Source organism: Fusarium musae, chromosome 5 (assembly GCF_019915245.1).
Source record: "Fusarium musae strain F31 chromosome 5, whole genome shotgun sequence".
Taxonomy (NCBI): domain Eukaryota; kingdom Fungi; phylum Ascomycota; class Sordariomycetes; order Hypocreales; family Nectriaceae; genus Fusarium; species Fusarium musae.
This window is the reverse complement of record NC_058391.1, coordinates 238938-253426: the sequence shown is the minus strand read 5'-3', so window position 1 is coordinate 253426 and position 14489 is coordinate 238938. Positions and strand designations below refer to the sequence as shown.

Sequence of the window (14489 nt, the reverse complement as noted above, 5' to 3'; positions counted from 1 at the left end):
ATACCTTCATAAATGGAGCATAATCGACACGAACTTGCAGATGAGTGTAGCTGAGGAAAGGCGACGCGCTTCCACGTATGGAGCACCCGGTGCGCACACGAGTTCTTGATTGAGATCTTGTTCCGAGGGAGGAGTGAAGTAGCCATCTTGGACTTGGGTGCCTAGTGAATTGAGGGGAACCGGTTACAGGTCGATTGGTATGGTTAAGGGATATAGTAGAGAGACATTGGAGTTTGTGCTGTTCTTCCGTAAAAGTGCTGTCGATCATCCGTCTTAGGTTGGGCAGCAACGCACGTCATCATGCAGAGACGGACTATCGTAAATGCGAGACAAGGACATGGCTCTCAGGACAGCTCATGTATTGATTCTCACATGATTGGAAAGTGTACGGATTACTTGAAGGCCAGATGGGAAATACAGGTGGGATTACAGATATTCTTCTCCAACCCAGCTTCGGTGTCATTAGTCCCTAAGGCGTGAGAGTCTTGCAGGGACATATCTTCACTATTCCAAGCTCGTAGATATTAGCCAAAAGCCGCAGCAATACTTATCATTAATGAAGTGTTTAAATTGTAGGAAAAATGATGGACTATGCCGCACGTGCCAAAACATTCTCCGCCTCTTCCATGACATCCCAAGCATAAAAGAAGTCCCGAATCGGCTTCGTAAAGTTCATCGCTTCAGGAGGAAAGATGCCTTCTCCCCAGATATCTTCAGCTCGCTTTCGTAGCACACTGGATATTCCGGGTTGCGCATCAGAAAGCAGTTGAGTAACATGGATGCGACGCTTCAAAATATCATTGTATAAGCTAAGACGTTCCTCGACCTTTTCTGGGTTCTGCATGTCTTTGAATAGAGCTTCGAGCGCTGCTGCTTCTTCAATCGCAAGAACTGCGCCTTGTGCTATACTTCCTGTTAGCATTGCCTTCCTAAAAGGGTACTGAAACATACCATGAGTTGGCTGAATTGGATGTGCAGCATCACCAATTATCACCGCTCTCCCGCGAGTATACGTCTCAAGTGGCTCCCTTCGAAACAGCTTATGAACAGAAACACTCGCTGATAAGCTAAACAGCTTAGCCACCAGCGGATTAAACCCCCCGACCATGGCAGTGATGTCTTGAACATTTGTGTCAGTGTTCCAATCAACTGCATGCTCATTCTCCGCTTTAGTCTTGTGACGAAACGCAACGTTGAGCATCTTTCCATCGCGGCAGGGATACGTGACGAGGAACGTTGCTGTAGATAGATCGAAGGGGACCCAGAAACCTGGATCTTGGTTCTTGAAGATGGCTTCGAGGTCGGGGTTTTTGTTTATTTCGGAGAAGGGGATTAGACAGCGATAGAATGAGTAGCCGATATCTTCGAGAGAGACGTCCTTTTGGGAGATTTGGTCGATAAGTTTAGTCTGAAAGGAAGATTAGCCAACATTACAACGTGATTCATACTGAACTTACTCGAACGCCGTCAGCAACAATAATAAGATCTTTCTCAAAAATCTCTCCGTTGTCCAACACAATCTTGGCTTTCTCACAATCAAGGCTCGTAACAGAATGTCCATTATGAATCACCACCGGGGGACCTGGATACCGTTCATCACTCGACAAAGCCATTTCTTTCAGCGCAGTATGAAGATCTACTCGATGAAAGAACATGAATGTTGCACCATAGTCATCTTCAACCTGACTAAAGTTCTCGACGACAAGATCCTCAAGGGTCTGCGGATGTACCATACGCATTTGCTTATTTTGCACACCGCACGCCGTCTTGGGATCAAAGCCGAAGTGTTGAAGGACGCGCATTCCATTTGGGGTGATGGTGATGGCGGCGCCGATTTCGTCTTTGAAGTTGGATCTCTCAAAGACCTGCAAAATGTCAGTCGAGCACAATTGCTAGGTGTTGGTTTGGTGACCTCAACTTGTGCGCCTGTTCGTCGAAGAGCGACAGCGACGCTCAAGCCACCGATGCCCGCGCCAATAATTCCAACCCTCAAAGTCATTGTCTCCAAGTGGGCGATTATGAAGTCTTGCTGGCAGGCTTTGTGTCGTGGCAAAGTGCCTTATTAACAAGTTGCTGCGCCTTACAGATCAGCAGCGTAAGCCCCCGCCTGCGGAAGGCCGATGCCGAGATCAGGCGCTTAGATAACGGATCAGATCCTACAGGTACCATAGCCTAGATCCTCTCCATCCTTCGGAGAGGCCAAAGAGCAGCAGAGCAGTTCTAAATGAATACTGACGTACGCCCCGCTTCTTGGATCCATCAGTCTTTGTGGAGGACCCTGGCCTTCATTTTTAGTCATCGCTTCGACAGATGAGGGCTAGAGCTGATCTGCACTTGTTGATCGGCAATGACGCAATGTGTAATACGCTGGAAGCGCTATACGCTCGTTAGTGAAGCGCAAGGACGCTAATTCCCCGCCTGCAGCGCTCCATAAGTCCCTTATTGGCAACCGAGCCACTTTGACCTACGTTGGCTCTACCATATCGTACTCAAAACTCCAGTCTCTATCGCAGATGACAGAGGAAAGAGGGGAATCCCATTCAGTCTTACTAAAAGTATATCGTGAAAGCAAGTAAGACAGGCTTGCATTAGTTCGTTCTTGGACGAATAAGCAGCTGTCCTGAGATGTCAGCGTAGCGTCTGCTTCCGCGGTGATTGGCTTATTCATCCGCCGTAAGAAACATGCATGCGCCATGGCTTCAAGGCATTGGGTGAGCTGGACAAGCTCAAGTTGCCCAGCGGGGCCGTGGCTTAGAAGTCCCCGAGGATATAAATATGACCGCAGTAACCTCCAATATCTTTGCATGCTCATTCCACATAAATTGTATTCATCATGACTGCAACGTCTCTGTTTTCGCAGCTCAAGGCTCACCTGGCCAACACGCAAGCCAAGATCTACTCATCTGATGCAGAAGGCTACAAGCAAGTCGAACAATGTTTTGTTGAAAAACCGGTTCAGACTCTTGGTGTAATCAGACCTCAGAGCAGCGATGAAGTTGCTTTAATAGTGCAGTTCTGCTTGGAGCACGGCGTCGAGTTCAGCGTGCGAGGCGGAGGCCACGACTGCGCCAGTCGAACATTGGTCGACGGGGCGCTCGTGATTGACATGCGAGATATCAAGCACGTTGTCATTTCTGAAGACAAGAAAAGCGCAAGAGTTGGCGGAGGTATTCTTAGTGGTGATTTGGCCAGGACCTTGGTGAAACAAGGTTTGAGTACGCCTACGTGAGTAGCTGGAACCAACTTGACAAGTTGCGATACTGACTGAAGAATCCAGTGGTACTGTCGCGAGTGTAGGATATACTGGATGGGCGACTCTCGGAGGCTACGGTCCGCTGACATCGCATCATGGTCAGGGTGTCGATCAGATCATTGGAGCAAATATCATCAATGCTCGTGGAGAAGTCCAGGATGCTAATGAAGAACTGCTTGTCGGCATTCGAGGTGGCGGCGGCTCACTCGGTGTAATCGTTGAGCTTACTATCAAAGTCTACCCAATCAACAAGGTACATCCTTTCCCTATCCCAAAAGGCGACAACTCACATGTTTAGATCCTCTCGTCTATGATCATCTACGACTCAACCGACCTAGCCTCAGCTCTAAACTCCTACACCCAGCACTACGAAAGGCTTCTCGCATCAGGCCAACTCCCGGTGTATCTACAACTGCAACCGATGATCGCCCAAATGCCAGGTCAACCCGTCAGTCTCATGGTCATCGCGACATGGCACGGCGAAGACAAAGACCAAGGCCGAACTTGGATAAAGAACATAGCTGGAGCAGCAACTTGCGTAATGGAGAATACACAGGAGATTACACTTGCGGAAATGCTTGAGAACAATGAGAAATTGGTCACCTGGCCTTCATACGGCCGAGTCTACACTCTCAACTGTAAGACTCTAACCAAGAAGGCGATTGATATCCTAGCAAAGCACTGCGTCAATGCACCAGGCGGAAGTCTGATCTTCTCATATCATACGCTCCTCTCAGGACAAGAGCCTGAACAAAAGTCCGTTTTCGGTACAAGAGCTCGTCATCATATGTTTGAGATCTACGCCATTCTTGCAGATAAAGATATGGCAGAGGAGCGGGTCCAGTGGGCTGCTAAGGTCAAGGCTGAGCTTCAGGCAGAAGATGCGGATAATATCCTGGAGGGGTCGTATATATCGCTTGGTTCTCATGAGGACGCTGATGTCAAGAAGATCTATGGGAAGCATTATGAGACACTGGCGGCTTTGAAGAGGAAGTATGATCCTGAGAATGTGTTTAAGCATAGCGTTCCGAGACTGATGCTTGCTGAAGAGGGGGATGAGATTGTTGAGGCCTGAGTCTAGCGATGGAGATGGGATATTCTGTACTTGTGTGCTTACAACTGATAGAGAGACCTCGGTATATATCATAATAAGAGTCCACCCAGTCTGATCATTCTTTGGACTAACTGGTGGCGGTTCGATGTATTTCTGGTACTACTAAAACTGTTCCAACGTTTCAAGAAGTTTACTAATACTGGCGAGAATCATGTTCTTTAAGCCCTAAGCTCTCGGACAATCTTATCGACATTGTGATAGTTTACAAAGAATGGATTTAAGATTTTCCAAGGCTCAGGCTATGGAAGAGAGCCTGGCGGTACAATATGTAACAGACATCGTGCTTCACCCTACATGTAGCTCCGGAACCACTCCACCTCTCTAGCAATGAGATCAATACGAGCTGGGATGTTCCTAACACCATGGCCCTCCTCAGGGTATGTGAGAAGAACCGATGGAACACCCTGCTCGATCAGACCGTGGTGAAACTCAACAGCCTGGCCAGGGGGAGTATTCTTGTCCAATGCTCCACAAACCAGCATCGTCGGCGTCTTGGCCTTGCGGACGTAGTGAATCGGTGAGCGAGATAGATACTTTCCGCCAAAGTCGTGCACGTCATCAGCCAGGAAGTCCTTACAGAACCGTGCGAGGTTGCTTGTGAAGTGCTCGCTGACCCAGTCTGTCACGGGACTCGTGGGTATCGCGGCCTTGAAGCGGTCCGTCTGGGTGATTAGCCAGGCTGTCATGAAACCACCGTAGCTACCTCCATATATTCCAAGTTGACTAGGATCTGCCAGGCCGCTGTCCACTAGGTAGTCGATGCCGTTCAGGTAATCTAGAGTATCAGCGCCGCCCATGTCGCCATCGACCGCCTTGGCAAAGGACTGCCCACGGCCCCACGAGCCTCTTGGATTAGGCTCAAATACAGCGAATCCTGCATCCAGCAAGACCTGCAGCTGCATATCCAGGCCTAAATATCTGGGTCTCCAGCCAAACACTGGTCCTCCGTGAATGTGCATGATGGTAGGGAATGGTCCTTGGGTAGGTGGGTGGACGTAGTAGCCGTAGACCTCTAACCCGTCTGGAGCCTTCCATTTTACAGTCTGTGCTTGACCTAGCCTTCTGACTCTTTCCTGCAGCTCAGGGATAGAGAATGCTCTGATAGTTCGGACGCCAAGTGAAGAAGCCACCACTAATGTCGGAGGTGTGAACCAGCCTTGCTGTACGAAAGCAACGCGAACTTCCCCGTCATTATACCCAGAAACCTGAGAGATGCCTTCTCCAGCGACACTAAGTTCCTCACTACTCCAAAGCTCTTCAATCAGGTTTGTCGACGGCTTATACGCGAAGACTACATCTCGCCCGTCACGCAAGCCAGAAGCAACAAGGTCATCATCTCCCACCCAAGAAATGGCACCCACATTAACGCCGCCAGTGTCGATCTGGGACACTTGACCCGTCGAAACATGCAGGATGTGAAGATCACCCGTCAAGATGGCTCTGTCACTAGCGACCCCCACCGCAAAAGCCACAGACACACCGCTGGGAGAAGTCGTGAGCCAGTCCATCGGGAGCTCTGAGCCAAACACATGCTTCACAGCTTCTGTGTGCAGAGAAATCTCACAGAGTGAAGCGTGATACCAATGCTCCTCTCCCGGAAGATCAGAGCACAACGCGAGGATGGTAGTGTCAGATAGCCAAACAGCTTGCCAGATGTTGATTGTCGCTGAGATGACTTGCTTTGACATGCCTGTTGCTAGGCTGTGCACCCAAACTGTGCGATATGCCCCAGCCGTTGGCGTCGCTTCTATCGTAGGCATCCAACTACACTCGGAGTCTATCGTTGCGGAACCCTGTGACGCCCGCCCTCCATCCACGCCAGCCAGGTCAGCTTCCAAACCAGCCACGACCAAAAGAATTTTCGCGCCATCAATCGACCAAGATACCTGTTCCACATTCCCAGGAATCTTGTTTGACGACTTGATGTTCTTGGAAGCTAGGTCGAGGACCTGCAGCTGGCTCAAGCCATCAACTTGGGACAGAAAGGCAATGGTCGTACCGTCAGGCGACCAGCATGGTTTAGAGTCTGTACCACTCTGGTTACCAAAAGTAGTTATGCTTCCGTCGTTGACGTTGATTATAGCCAGTCTGGTTGACCCGCGGCCTTTGAGATCCTCGTAAACAGTCACGATGCCTGCGATGTTCTTTCCGTCTGGAGAACAGGCCACATCCCCGAACTTAACAGGGGTGTCTTTTGAAGGTTTTAAATGTTCTTGGTGTCTTTTCCATATATCTTGGTATATGGATGATGTAGTGATGTCCCTCGTGGTCACCAGCGCGGGCAAGTCTGCCGTTTTCGTTGTGGTGGCCATGGTCCAGATTGATACGACGGTGAGCGGGATAAGCTTTTGAAAAAAGTCTGATGATGTTTAGGAGGATCCCCGGATTGCTTTCATATCGTTGACTGACTTAATTTGATAGGCTGCAACATGTGAAATCGAGCTTGACGCGGGGTTTGGGCCAGCTCCTGTTCTGCTTACGCTTGCATTCCCCGCCCACCACTGTAGGTGAGATGATAAATCCCAGAAGCAAGGCATTAGGTGATGACATAGAGATGACGACAGAGTAGATTATGACCAATTAGAGGTGCAGTCTATTTAGCAAATATAGCAAAGCCACTAAAGGGTATTTGCCTCAAGGGAATATTCCACCAGTAGCCTTGTAACGATATATTGACTCTATAAATTGTCGTTCAAGTCTTTATATCTCCTTCCTTCAAGATCATTAAGATTTTCAAGAGTTTTCTGACTTATTTTAATGTTTAGGCCTTTGAAAGAAACAAGGAACCAATTCTCACAATACATAAGCATATGTATCCAGATCCTCAACAAACTCCAACAACGGTTTTGAGTCTTGAGCACCAGTCCACATCGACGCTCTATTAGCAACCCACAACGCCACTATAACCATATCCTTCTCCTCAATCCACATTGACTCTTTCTCTCCAGCCATGACTACATCTTGAGGGCTCAACTGCCAAGTGGTATGCTCCAACATAGAGGTCTTATCAGAGTACCATTTCAGTTGCTTCGTCTTATACGTATACTCCAACACGCCGCCAGCCATACGGCCTTTCATTTGGTTGAGCTCTCGGCGTAGAGAGGTATGTTGAAACAGAATCTTTTGCTCCCAGGGGGCGATGTATCCGGTGATGCGGTACAATAAATCATCGGCCTTTTATCGTCAGTAGGTTTCTTCGGAATTGACAGGTACTCACTGGTTCATAGACGATGTTGAAACGGTCCAGCGTCTCCGTATCCACGGCCCTTATCAACATATGCGTATAGACTTCTTCAACAGACTCGGAATCTGAGATTCCCGCCATCTTCTTGTTCATATACGGTGTTTCGTCATTCTTGTGCATGATCTTCTGGATCCGGTGCTCCGCCTCAATCTCCTCCAGAGCTGTTTCAAGGTACTTTAGCCTTGCTTGGGAACGCGGATCGTGGTTTTCTCCATCATTGCACAGATTGCCATATACTTTCAGGGTGCTCTCTCTAAGCTGTGCATCCAAAATGTAAAGAACTCCAAGCGAAAGGCGAAGAGCCCGCAGATCATACGTGTCGAGATAATCGGTCAGAAACTTGTCAAAGGCCAGCTGATCTGCTAGTCTCTGTGGATAGAACTTGCCACTTTGCTTCCAGTCAAAGACTCGAGAGTGAGATGCTAGTCCGAAGGCTTGCCCAAACTCAGAGTTGCATATCTCGTTGATCTTCAGAACACTCGTGGTCCGCCGTAGAATCGAGATCCAGAACTTATCCTTCCATATCAAGAACCCCCAGTTATCCCAGTCGACAGTGAGTACAAGTCTCAAGGTTTTCTCAAAATCGCGTCTTCGGAATAGGCAGAAGTTTTCCTGTGATGGATTTGAGTAGCGGACCCAGGGGCCATCGAGGCTAAGGCCGGCTTGTTGTGCTGGTTGCTCGCGCTCCCATTGGCGACTCCTTTCATGCGATTCATCTGCTGGACTCTGAGTCCCGTCATAAGAGTGATGGCTAGTTTTTTCCAACACTCGTTTTGCCTGGCTCGCGGCATCAAGTGGGAGGAATTGCAATATTTGTGGCTCCGGAATACCAAGGCACTGCATTGCAATACCAATTGAGACGGGAACATCATCCGACTCTTGGAGAGAGTATGCAGGCCAGGCCAAGATATCATCGATATTCCTACCAATTGATACAAGAGAAAGATCTGGGGCTTCTAAAGATATCACCATCTGTCGTCCCTCTGCTGTTCTACCACACGGTAAAAATCCATGAGCGAGCCAGAACAAAGTCTGCAGCGAGGCACTTTCCCTCCGCTCATCGACACCAGCTTCAAAGATCTCCTTCGCAATATGCGGCACAAACGAAACAGAAGTCAAATAACTCCAAGATCCTTTGTGTCGACCAAGCTGCTGCAGCTTGCCCGTTATACCGTATATTGTAGGTTGGGGAGTAGTTTCAAGGGTGATTGTGCCATAAGCACTTCGACGCACAGCCATCACTGTTCCATCAGAGTCTGGTTCACTGTCTGACCAGGATCTAGAGCTTGCTGAGTCTCGACTAGAAGAAGCTCTCATTCTGCTCATTGCGTGAGTCTGTTTCTTGCGGACCCATTCGAAATGTAAATCAGATTCTCTTTGTTTGGCTTTTCTCGGTAAAGCGAAATGTCGAATCGATGCTCGTTCCCCATCAAAGTTCCTCCTGATTCCCTTTCGCTGCAGGATCCCTTTGTCAACACGGTCTCCATAACGGCCGAGAAGACCCAAGATCAAAATCCAATGCTTATTCACCACCAAAGCAGTTCGACTGTTGACAACTTCCAGTGTTCCGCCAGTCTTGGGTACGTCCAAGTCCACCAGTCCGTTGCTAATCCCATCCCGCACTTCATAAGATTCAATAAGCTCAGACATCTTAGCCCAGCCCGTATTCCACGGTAAATAATCCCTCGTCTTGAACCCCCAGCGTCCCAAAGCTGCACTCAAAGGCGGTATAAGCGGGGCAGTATCCGGCTCATTGGTGATGTAACCCGGTGCAAGGTTCGGCACGCGAATCCTCCTAAAGACTCGTAGTCCTCTCGTCAACCGCCAGCCTCTAGAGATATATTTCTCCTGTTGATCCTGCACCGCATTCATGGCGCGGTTTTTATCACTCATCGACGCTTGCAGTGCAAGGTATGGACCGACTACACCGACTAACGCGATGATGGCCACGCCAGCGGCGACCCAGGTGCCGATGTTGCTGGCGAGATCAACTGGATTTGCTCCATCGTCACTGGAGGAAGAAGAAGACATGTTGAGGTGTTGAGGCACAGCGTGACACAAGCTTGTCTTTGTCGCAGAAAATTTAATTGGGTTGGATTATATCACGTGCACGAGTTGACCCTTGCATGCTTGTCTCCCATTCGTGTATCCTTCCCAAGGTAAGAAAATATGCACTATGATCGCTTCGCAAAATAAAGACGATCTACGAGTATCTCCATGCAGCATATCCTCCATAGATCCATTACCTAAATGATAAGGCCAAAGGGCTAAGCTCTATCATTCTGCAAACACTCGATTTCCTCGTTCCTTCAAACAGCCACGACATGTCCGAGCGCCCATACGACAGTCTCTCAGACGGTGAGAAATTAGCCGTCACAGCCCTCGAAGACGACGGCATCTCGCAGGCACTCAGGATCAAGTTCGAACTCACACTGCCAGAGAAGAGGCTCAATTACTTCTTCTTCAAGCCTAGTACTTGATCTGATGGAGATATGATGGAATGCGACATTTCACAGATTAGAGTACCAGCAAATGGCAGAGTCAAGCTCTGCGTGTTTCCAGCATTGTTTTCTGCACCAGATGGATGCAATGTGTTAGCTATTAGATCTCCAGATACAGAAGTTCAAGACTAATTAATTACAATAGTCAAACTCATCGCTATAGTGGGAAGGATTGCTAAAATTAGGACTGACTAGCGTTCTGTCCAGTACAAGTTCTTATGATTTCTTGACATGGGGAGTATTAAGGAAAGACGTCCTGCTCTCAAGACTATGTACTTAATATATTACCTTAAACCATTCTTCCAAGTGCGTAAATGGCTTTTGGCTAATGAATGAGAATCAGCCCCTTCCAGGGCAGTGAACTTTCTGATCCCTGTCATCAATCCAACAAGTTGATCCGTCGCCAGCCCCGCTCTGCCTAGTGCACTAGTGACATTTGTGTTAGTAAATAGTAACAGGCTACGAATAGAGGTTCAATACCGAGCCAATCTGGCACCTCCTAGGTACAATATCAGTAGAGTTCATCAGCAGATAAAAAAGATAGAGACTATACAGATTAGATAGTGCGATCTTATAACTAACGTCCCCCACCCAAAGACTGGCCACCCCCACAGACTAGCTACCTTAGCTAAAATACCAAAAACCCGATATTATAATTAATTAATTAATTATTATAATATTATATTTTTTATATTAAATAAAACTTTAATTAGTAAATATTTAAATAGAAATTAATATAAAGATCTTTAAGTTTTAATTTCTTAACTTTATTAGCTATTTTTTTTAATTATAAAGTTTTTTATATTTATTTATAAGCTTTCTTTATTATTAAAATCTTTATAAACTTTATATTTAAGTTATAGATAACCTTTTTATACTATTTTAGTTAATTTTCTTTATTTTCTTACTATAAAACACTTATTTCTTTATTTTATTACTTAATATTAAAGTTATAATAGTCTAATTAACTACTAATCTTCTTAAAAAGCAGCCTAATAGTTAAATCTTATATTATAAAAGCTAGGATTTAGCCTAAAGCTTACTAAAGCTATATAAATAAATAAGGAGTCTTTAAAAGACTTAAATCCTGCTTTTTTAGTAGTAAATTTACTATAATAATAGGAAAAGGTATTTCTATAATTATTAGGTTTATTAGGACCTTTATTAGATTTATAGGCTATAGTCTAGTAGCTTTAAAGCTAGTAATTATATTAGATTTTATAATAGCTTCTCTTTAAGCCTTATTATAAGTATATAGAAATATAATCTTACTAATATAACTATTATTAAACATAGAAATAAAATTTAAAAGAAAATAATAATATACTTTCTTTAAAAGACTAAAAACTATAATATCTAGTAATTAAAAGATATAAGAAATATAAGTAAAAAGAAATAATAGATATATATTATTATTATAATATTTTTAAAAGAACTTTTTTATAATATAACTTTTATAGCTATTAAAAATATAAAATTAGGGTTTATTCTTTTTTTTAAGCTATATTAATAAAATAAAGACTTTTCTTAACTAAACTAATATTAATTTATTACTTATATATCTTTTATTACTATAGGTAAATTCCTAGTTTTTTAAAAAGTCTAAATCCTTAAGGAAATATTATTATTAAACTATTTCTTTTTAAAAAATAATTATAGATTTTAGGACTTTTCTAGTTACTAAGATATATTTAAAAATTATAATCTAGGTATAAAAACTAAGCTAATAAATAAGTATTAACTTCTTTAACTAATAATTAAGAAATAAACTATTTATTCTTATTCTTTCTATTATTTTAACTTTATTAATATTATATCTATTTCCTTACTTAACTAGGTATATTACTAGTATTATAAAGAGTATAAAGAATACTTTTATTAATTTAAAAAAAGCTTTATAATATTAATTAAAGTTAATTTTCTTACTTTTTAAAGTCTTAATATTAAGATTTTATCTTAAAAAGCCCTATAACTAGTTCTTTTTAATACTTTTTAAAAAGCTATTATAAATAGTAATCTTACTAGCAAACTCTCTAACTTACTAATATAATATAAGATATCTTAAATTAGCTTAAATAATAATTTAGTCTTAAAAACGCTTTTTTTAAGTATTAAAAAGCTTTTAGTAAGGTTTTTAGGCTTCTTTTAATATTATATTTCCTTTAATCTAACTTTAAAGTATAAAATAGTTAATACTATAAGCTTTAATTACTTTATTTACTAATATACTATCTATAACTATTTAAAGTATAGACTTATATCCTTTTTTAGTAAAAGAAGGTATTTTAAATTAATTAATATTAATTTAAAATTAATTAAAATTAAATTAATAGAGTTATAACTATTTAAAGTATATATAAATTAGGTAGCTAGGTTAAAAATAAGGTGGCCAGTCTATAGGGGTGGCCGGTCTTTGGGTGGGGGATGTTAGTGCCATTACATTTCTTCCAAATAGTTAGTACCCGGTTTGGAATAAGGTTTAGCCGAGACACTAACCCCATAGTTGAACTGGCGGGCTTTAAGCTTAGTATCAGGTTCTGAGGCTGGAGACGCAATGGCAACTGAGGCTCCAGCAAGGAGACCAGTGAGGACGTGTAGAAGCTGCATTTTTGGCAGAGATCTTGATTATAGTTATGGATGGGAATGAATTTCGAGAGCGGCTGCTCAATCTTGATCCAGATGGCAGCTTCGCAGCCTTTATATAGATATTGGTCAGTTGCAAAGTACAGAGCGACGGCCTGCTTCCCTTACAGTCAAGCACAATGAAACCGGCTAGCGGTGAGGCGTTTCCGAGAAGGAGCAGGGAGTCCATACTGTAAGGCATGGTACAATACAGTGACTCCGTGTAAGTAGGCGGAGATGTATTGACGTTATTACGGGGCTGCAACGGGATGTAATGTGAAGCTTGTCTCTAATTGGCACTCACATCATGAATCATCAACTCTACCTGCCGGATTCATTATGGAACTGGGGTACCCCTGTGGGCCTTTTGAAGCGAAAGCTGACGATCCTATTTGTTAATTAGAAATAATCTGAAAATTGAGTTTATGCCGCGATAGCTGAAAGACGGGAGTAGTTATGATCAACAGTATGGCTCTTTTTGGTACAAATATACGGTGGTACGGTTGCATTGACTTATGTAAACTCTTCGTATCCAAATTGACATTCCCCAGCAGATTAATAGAAAAAGCATGATAGTATAATATACTATAGTAGCTTAAATAGCTTTTAAGTAATATCATAAGTAGAAGATATACAGGCTTTTGAGTCTCAGTGTAAGCTTATGGCTTAACTGCCCTAGTAGTAGTGAGTCGAACATGGACGAGCTAAGAAGCGCTATAGTAAACAACGAGAAAAAAAGGTATTTAGTACCGGAAGTCGGTATCCATGCCAAGCTCACCAACTCACTAATGCAGTGACGGCCTGTGACTTCTCCATGAGGTGAGTCAACGGCTGCTCCATCTGTGGCCGCTTGGTTGGCACAGACTGTGCACTGTACAATCCCCAGGGGTTACAAATGTCCTATTTCGCGATTAAATAAGGTAGGTATATTTTGCTATAATAGAATTAAAGAATACCATAATGTTATTAATACTTAATATATAGATAGAGATAACACTAACGTAACCAGCAAGTAGATCAGAATAGATGGACTATTGATAATGACCAATCTAAGTACCTGTCAGGATATTTATAGCCCCTGTGGGCTGTACCTCGATTTTCGTTCAAAGGCATTCAAAGTAGAGGTGAGGGAAAATGGGCCTCGGTGATCTTGACTCAGTTCGTTGGCCTGCGCATATGACACCGAAAAGAAATCCCTCACGCCCCTGGACATAGTCACCTAAATCATGGAGATGTTTCGGCGATTGCCTATTCCGTCGGAAGGCAGATATTTTCAGAATGACGGTCACTTCATCTGAAGGTATACGTTACTATAAGCTAGTGGGTATAACTATATATAATATTGGCAGTAAAATAATAATATAAGGGGCTATTATGTTCCATTTACTATATATATTAACGGAGAATACTGTAACTTTAGCTTTAAGAGAGCAAGGATTCTTCAATGAAAAGCAGCTCATATGGCTCTAGAGCTTTGGCAAGACGTTTGGCCATGGGCTTGTGGACAGGATCAAGGAAGTCAACTGCAAAATCCAACCTAATTTATTTGACTGCCTGGACACGGAAAACGATTTCCTTAAAGACCAATGGCGGGTCCTACCACGCTGTTTCTGCCGTACCATCCATCTTGGCTGCGAGGGACTTTGTCCTTGCGGGCTTGACTAATAGACGCAAGCAGTTGGCACCATGAGTAGAATCACTTACTTACGTTTAAGCCTTTGCATCATTTTGTCTGTCGCCACTATTTTAACTGTA

At 43.8% G+C, this 14489-nt stretch overlaps 4 protein-coding genes across 4 annotated transcripts; 1 reads left to right on the top strand and 3 right to left on the bottom strand.

The window, feature by feature from the left end:
* Positions 1-589: 589 nt before the first annotated feature.
* On the bottom strand, positions 590-1999 carry J7337_006432 (uncharacterized protein; the record flags this gene model as incomplete). The annotated part of the gene is made up of 4 exons (XM_044824095.1): positions 590-903; positions 952-1408; positions 1458-1865; positions 1913-1999. The coding sequence occupies 4 exons, from the start codon at positions 1997-1999 to the stop codon at positions 590-592; spliced, it is 1266 nt and encodes a 421-aa protein (XP_044679752.1).
* An 834-nt stretch (positions 2000-2833) lies between these two features.
* J7337_006431 (uncharacterized protein) lies at positions 2834-4328 on the top strand (the record flags this gene model as incomplete). The annotated part of the gene is made up of 3 exons (XM_044824094.1): positions 2834-3225; positions 3278-3506; positions 3552-4328. The coding sequence occupies 3 exons, from the start codon at positions 2834-2836 to the stop codon at positions 4326-4328; spliced, it is 1398 nt and encodes a 465-aa protein (XP_044679751.1).
* A 329-nt stretch (positions 4329-4657) lies between these two features.
* J7337_006430 (uncharacterized protein) lies at positions 4658-6679 on the bottom strand (the record flags this gene model as incomplete). The annotated part of the gene is made up of 1 exon (XM_044824093.1): positions 4658-6679. The coding sequence occupies one exon, from the start codon at positions 6677-6679 to the stop codon at positions 4658-4660; it is 2022 nt and encodes a 673-aa protein (XP_044679750.1).
* Positions 6680-7160: 481 nt separating this feature from the next.
* On the bottom strand, positions 7161-9642 carry J7337_006429 (uncharacterized protein; the record flags this gene model as incomplete). The annotated part of the gene is made up of 2 exons (XM_044824092.1): positions 7161-7541; positions 7585-9642. The coding sequence occupies 2 exons, from the start codon at positions 9640-9642 to the stop codon at positions 7161-7163; spliced, it is 2439 nt and encodes an 812-aa protein (XP_044679749.1).
* Positions 9643-14489: the final 4847 nt, after the last annotated feature.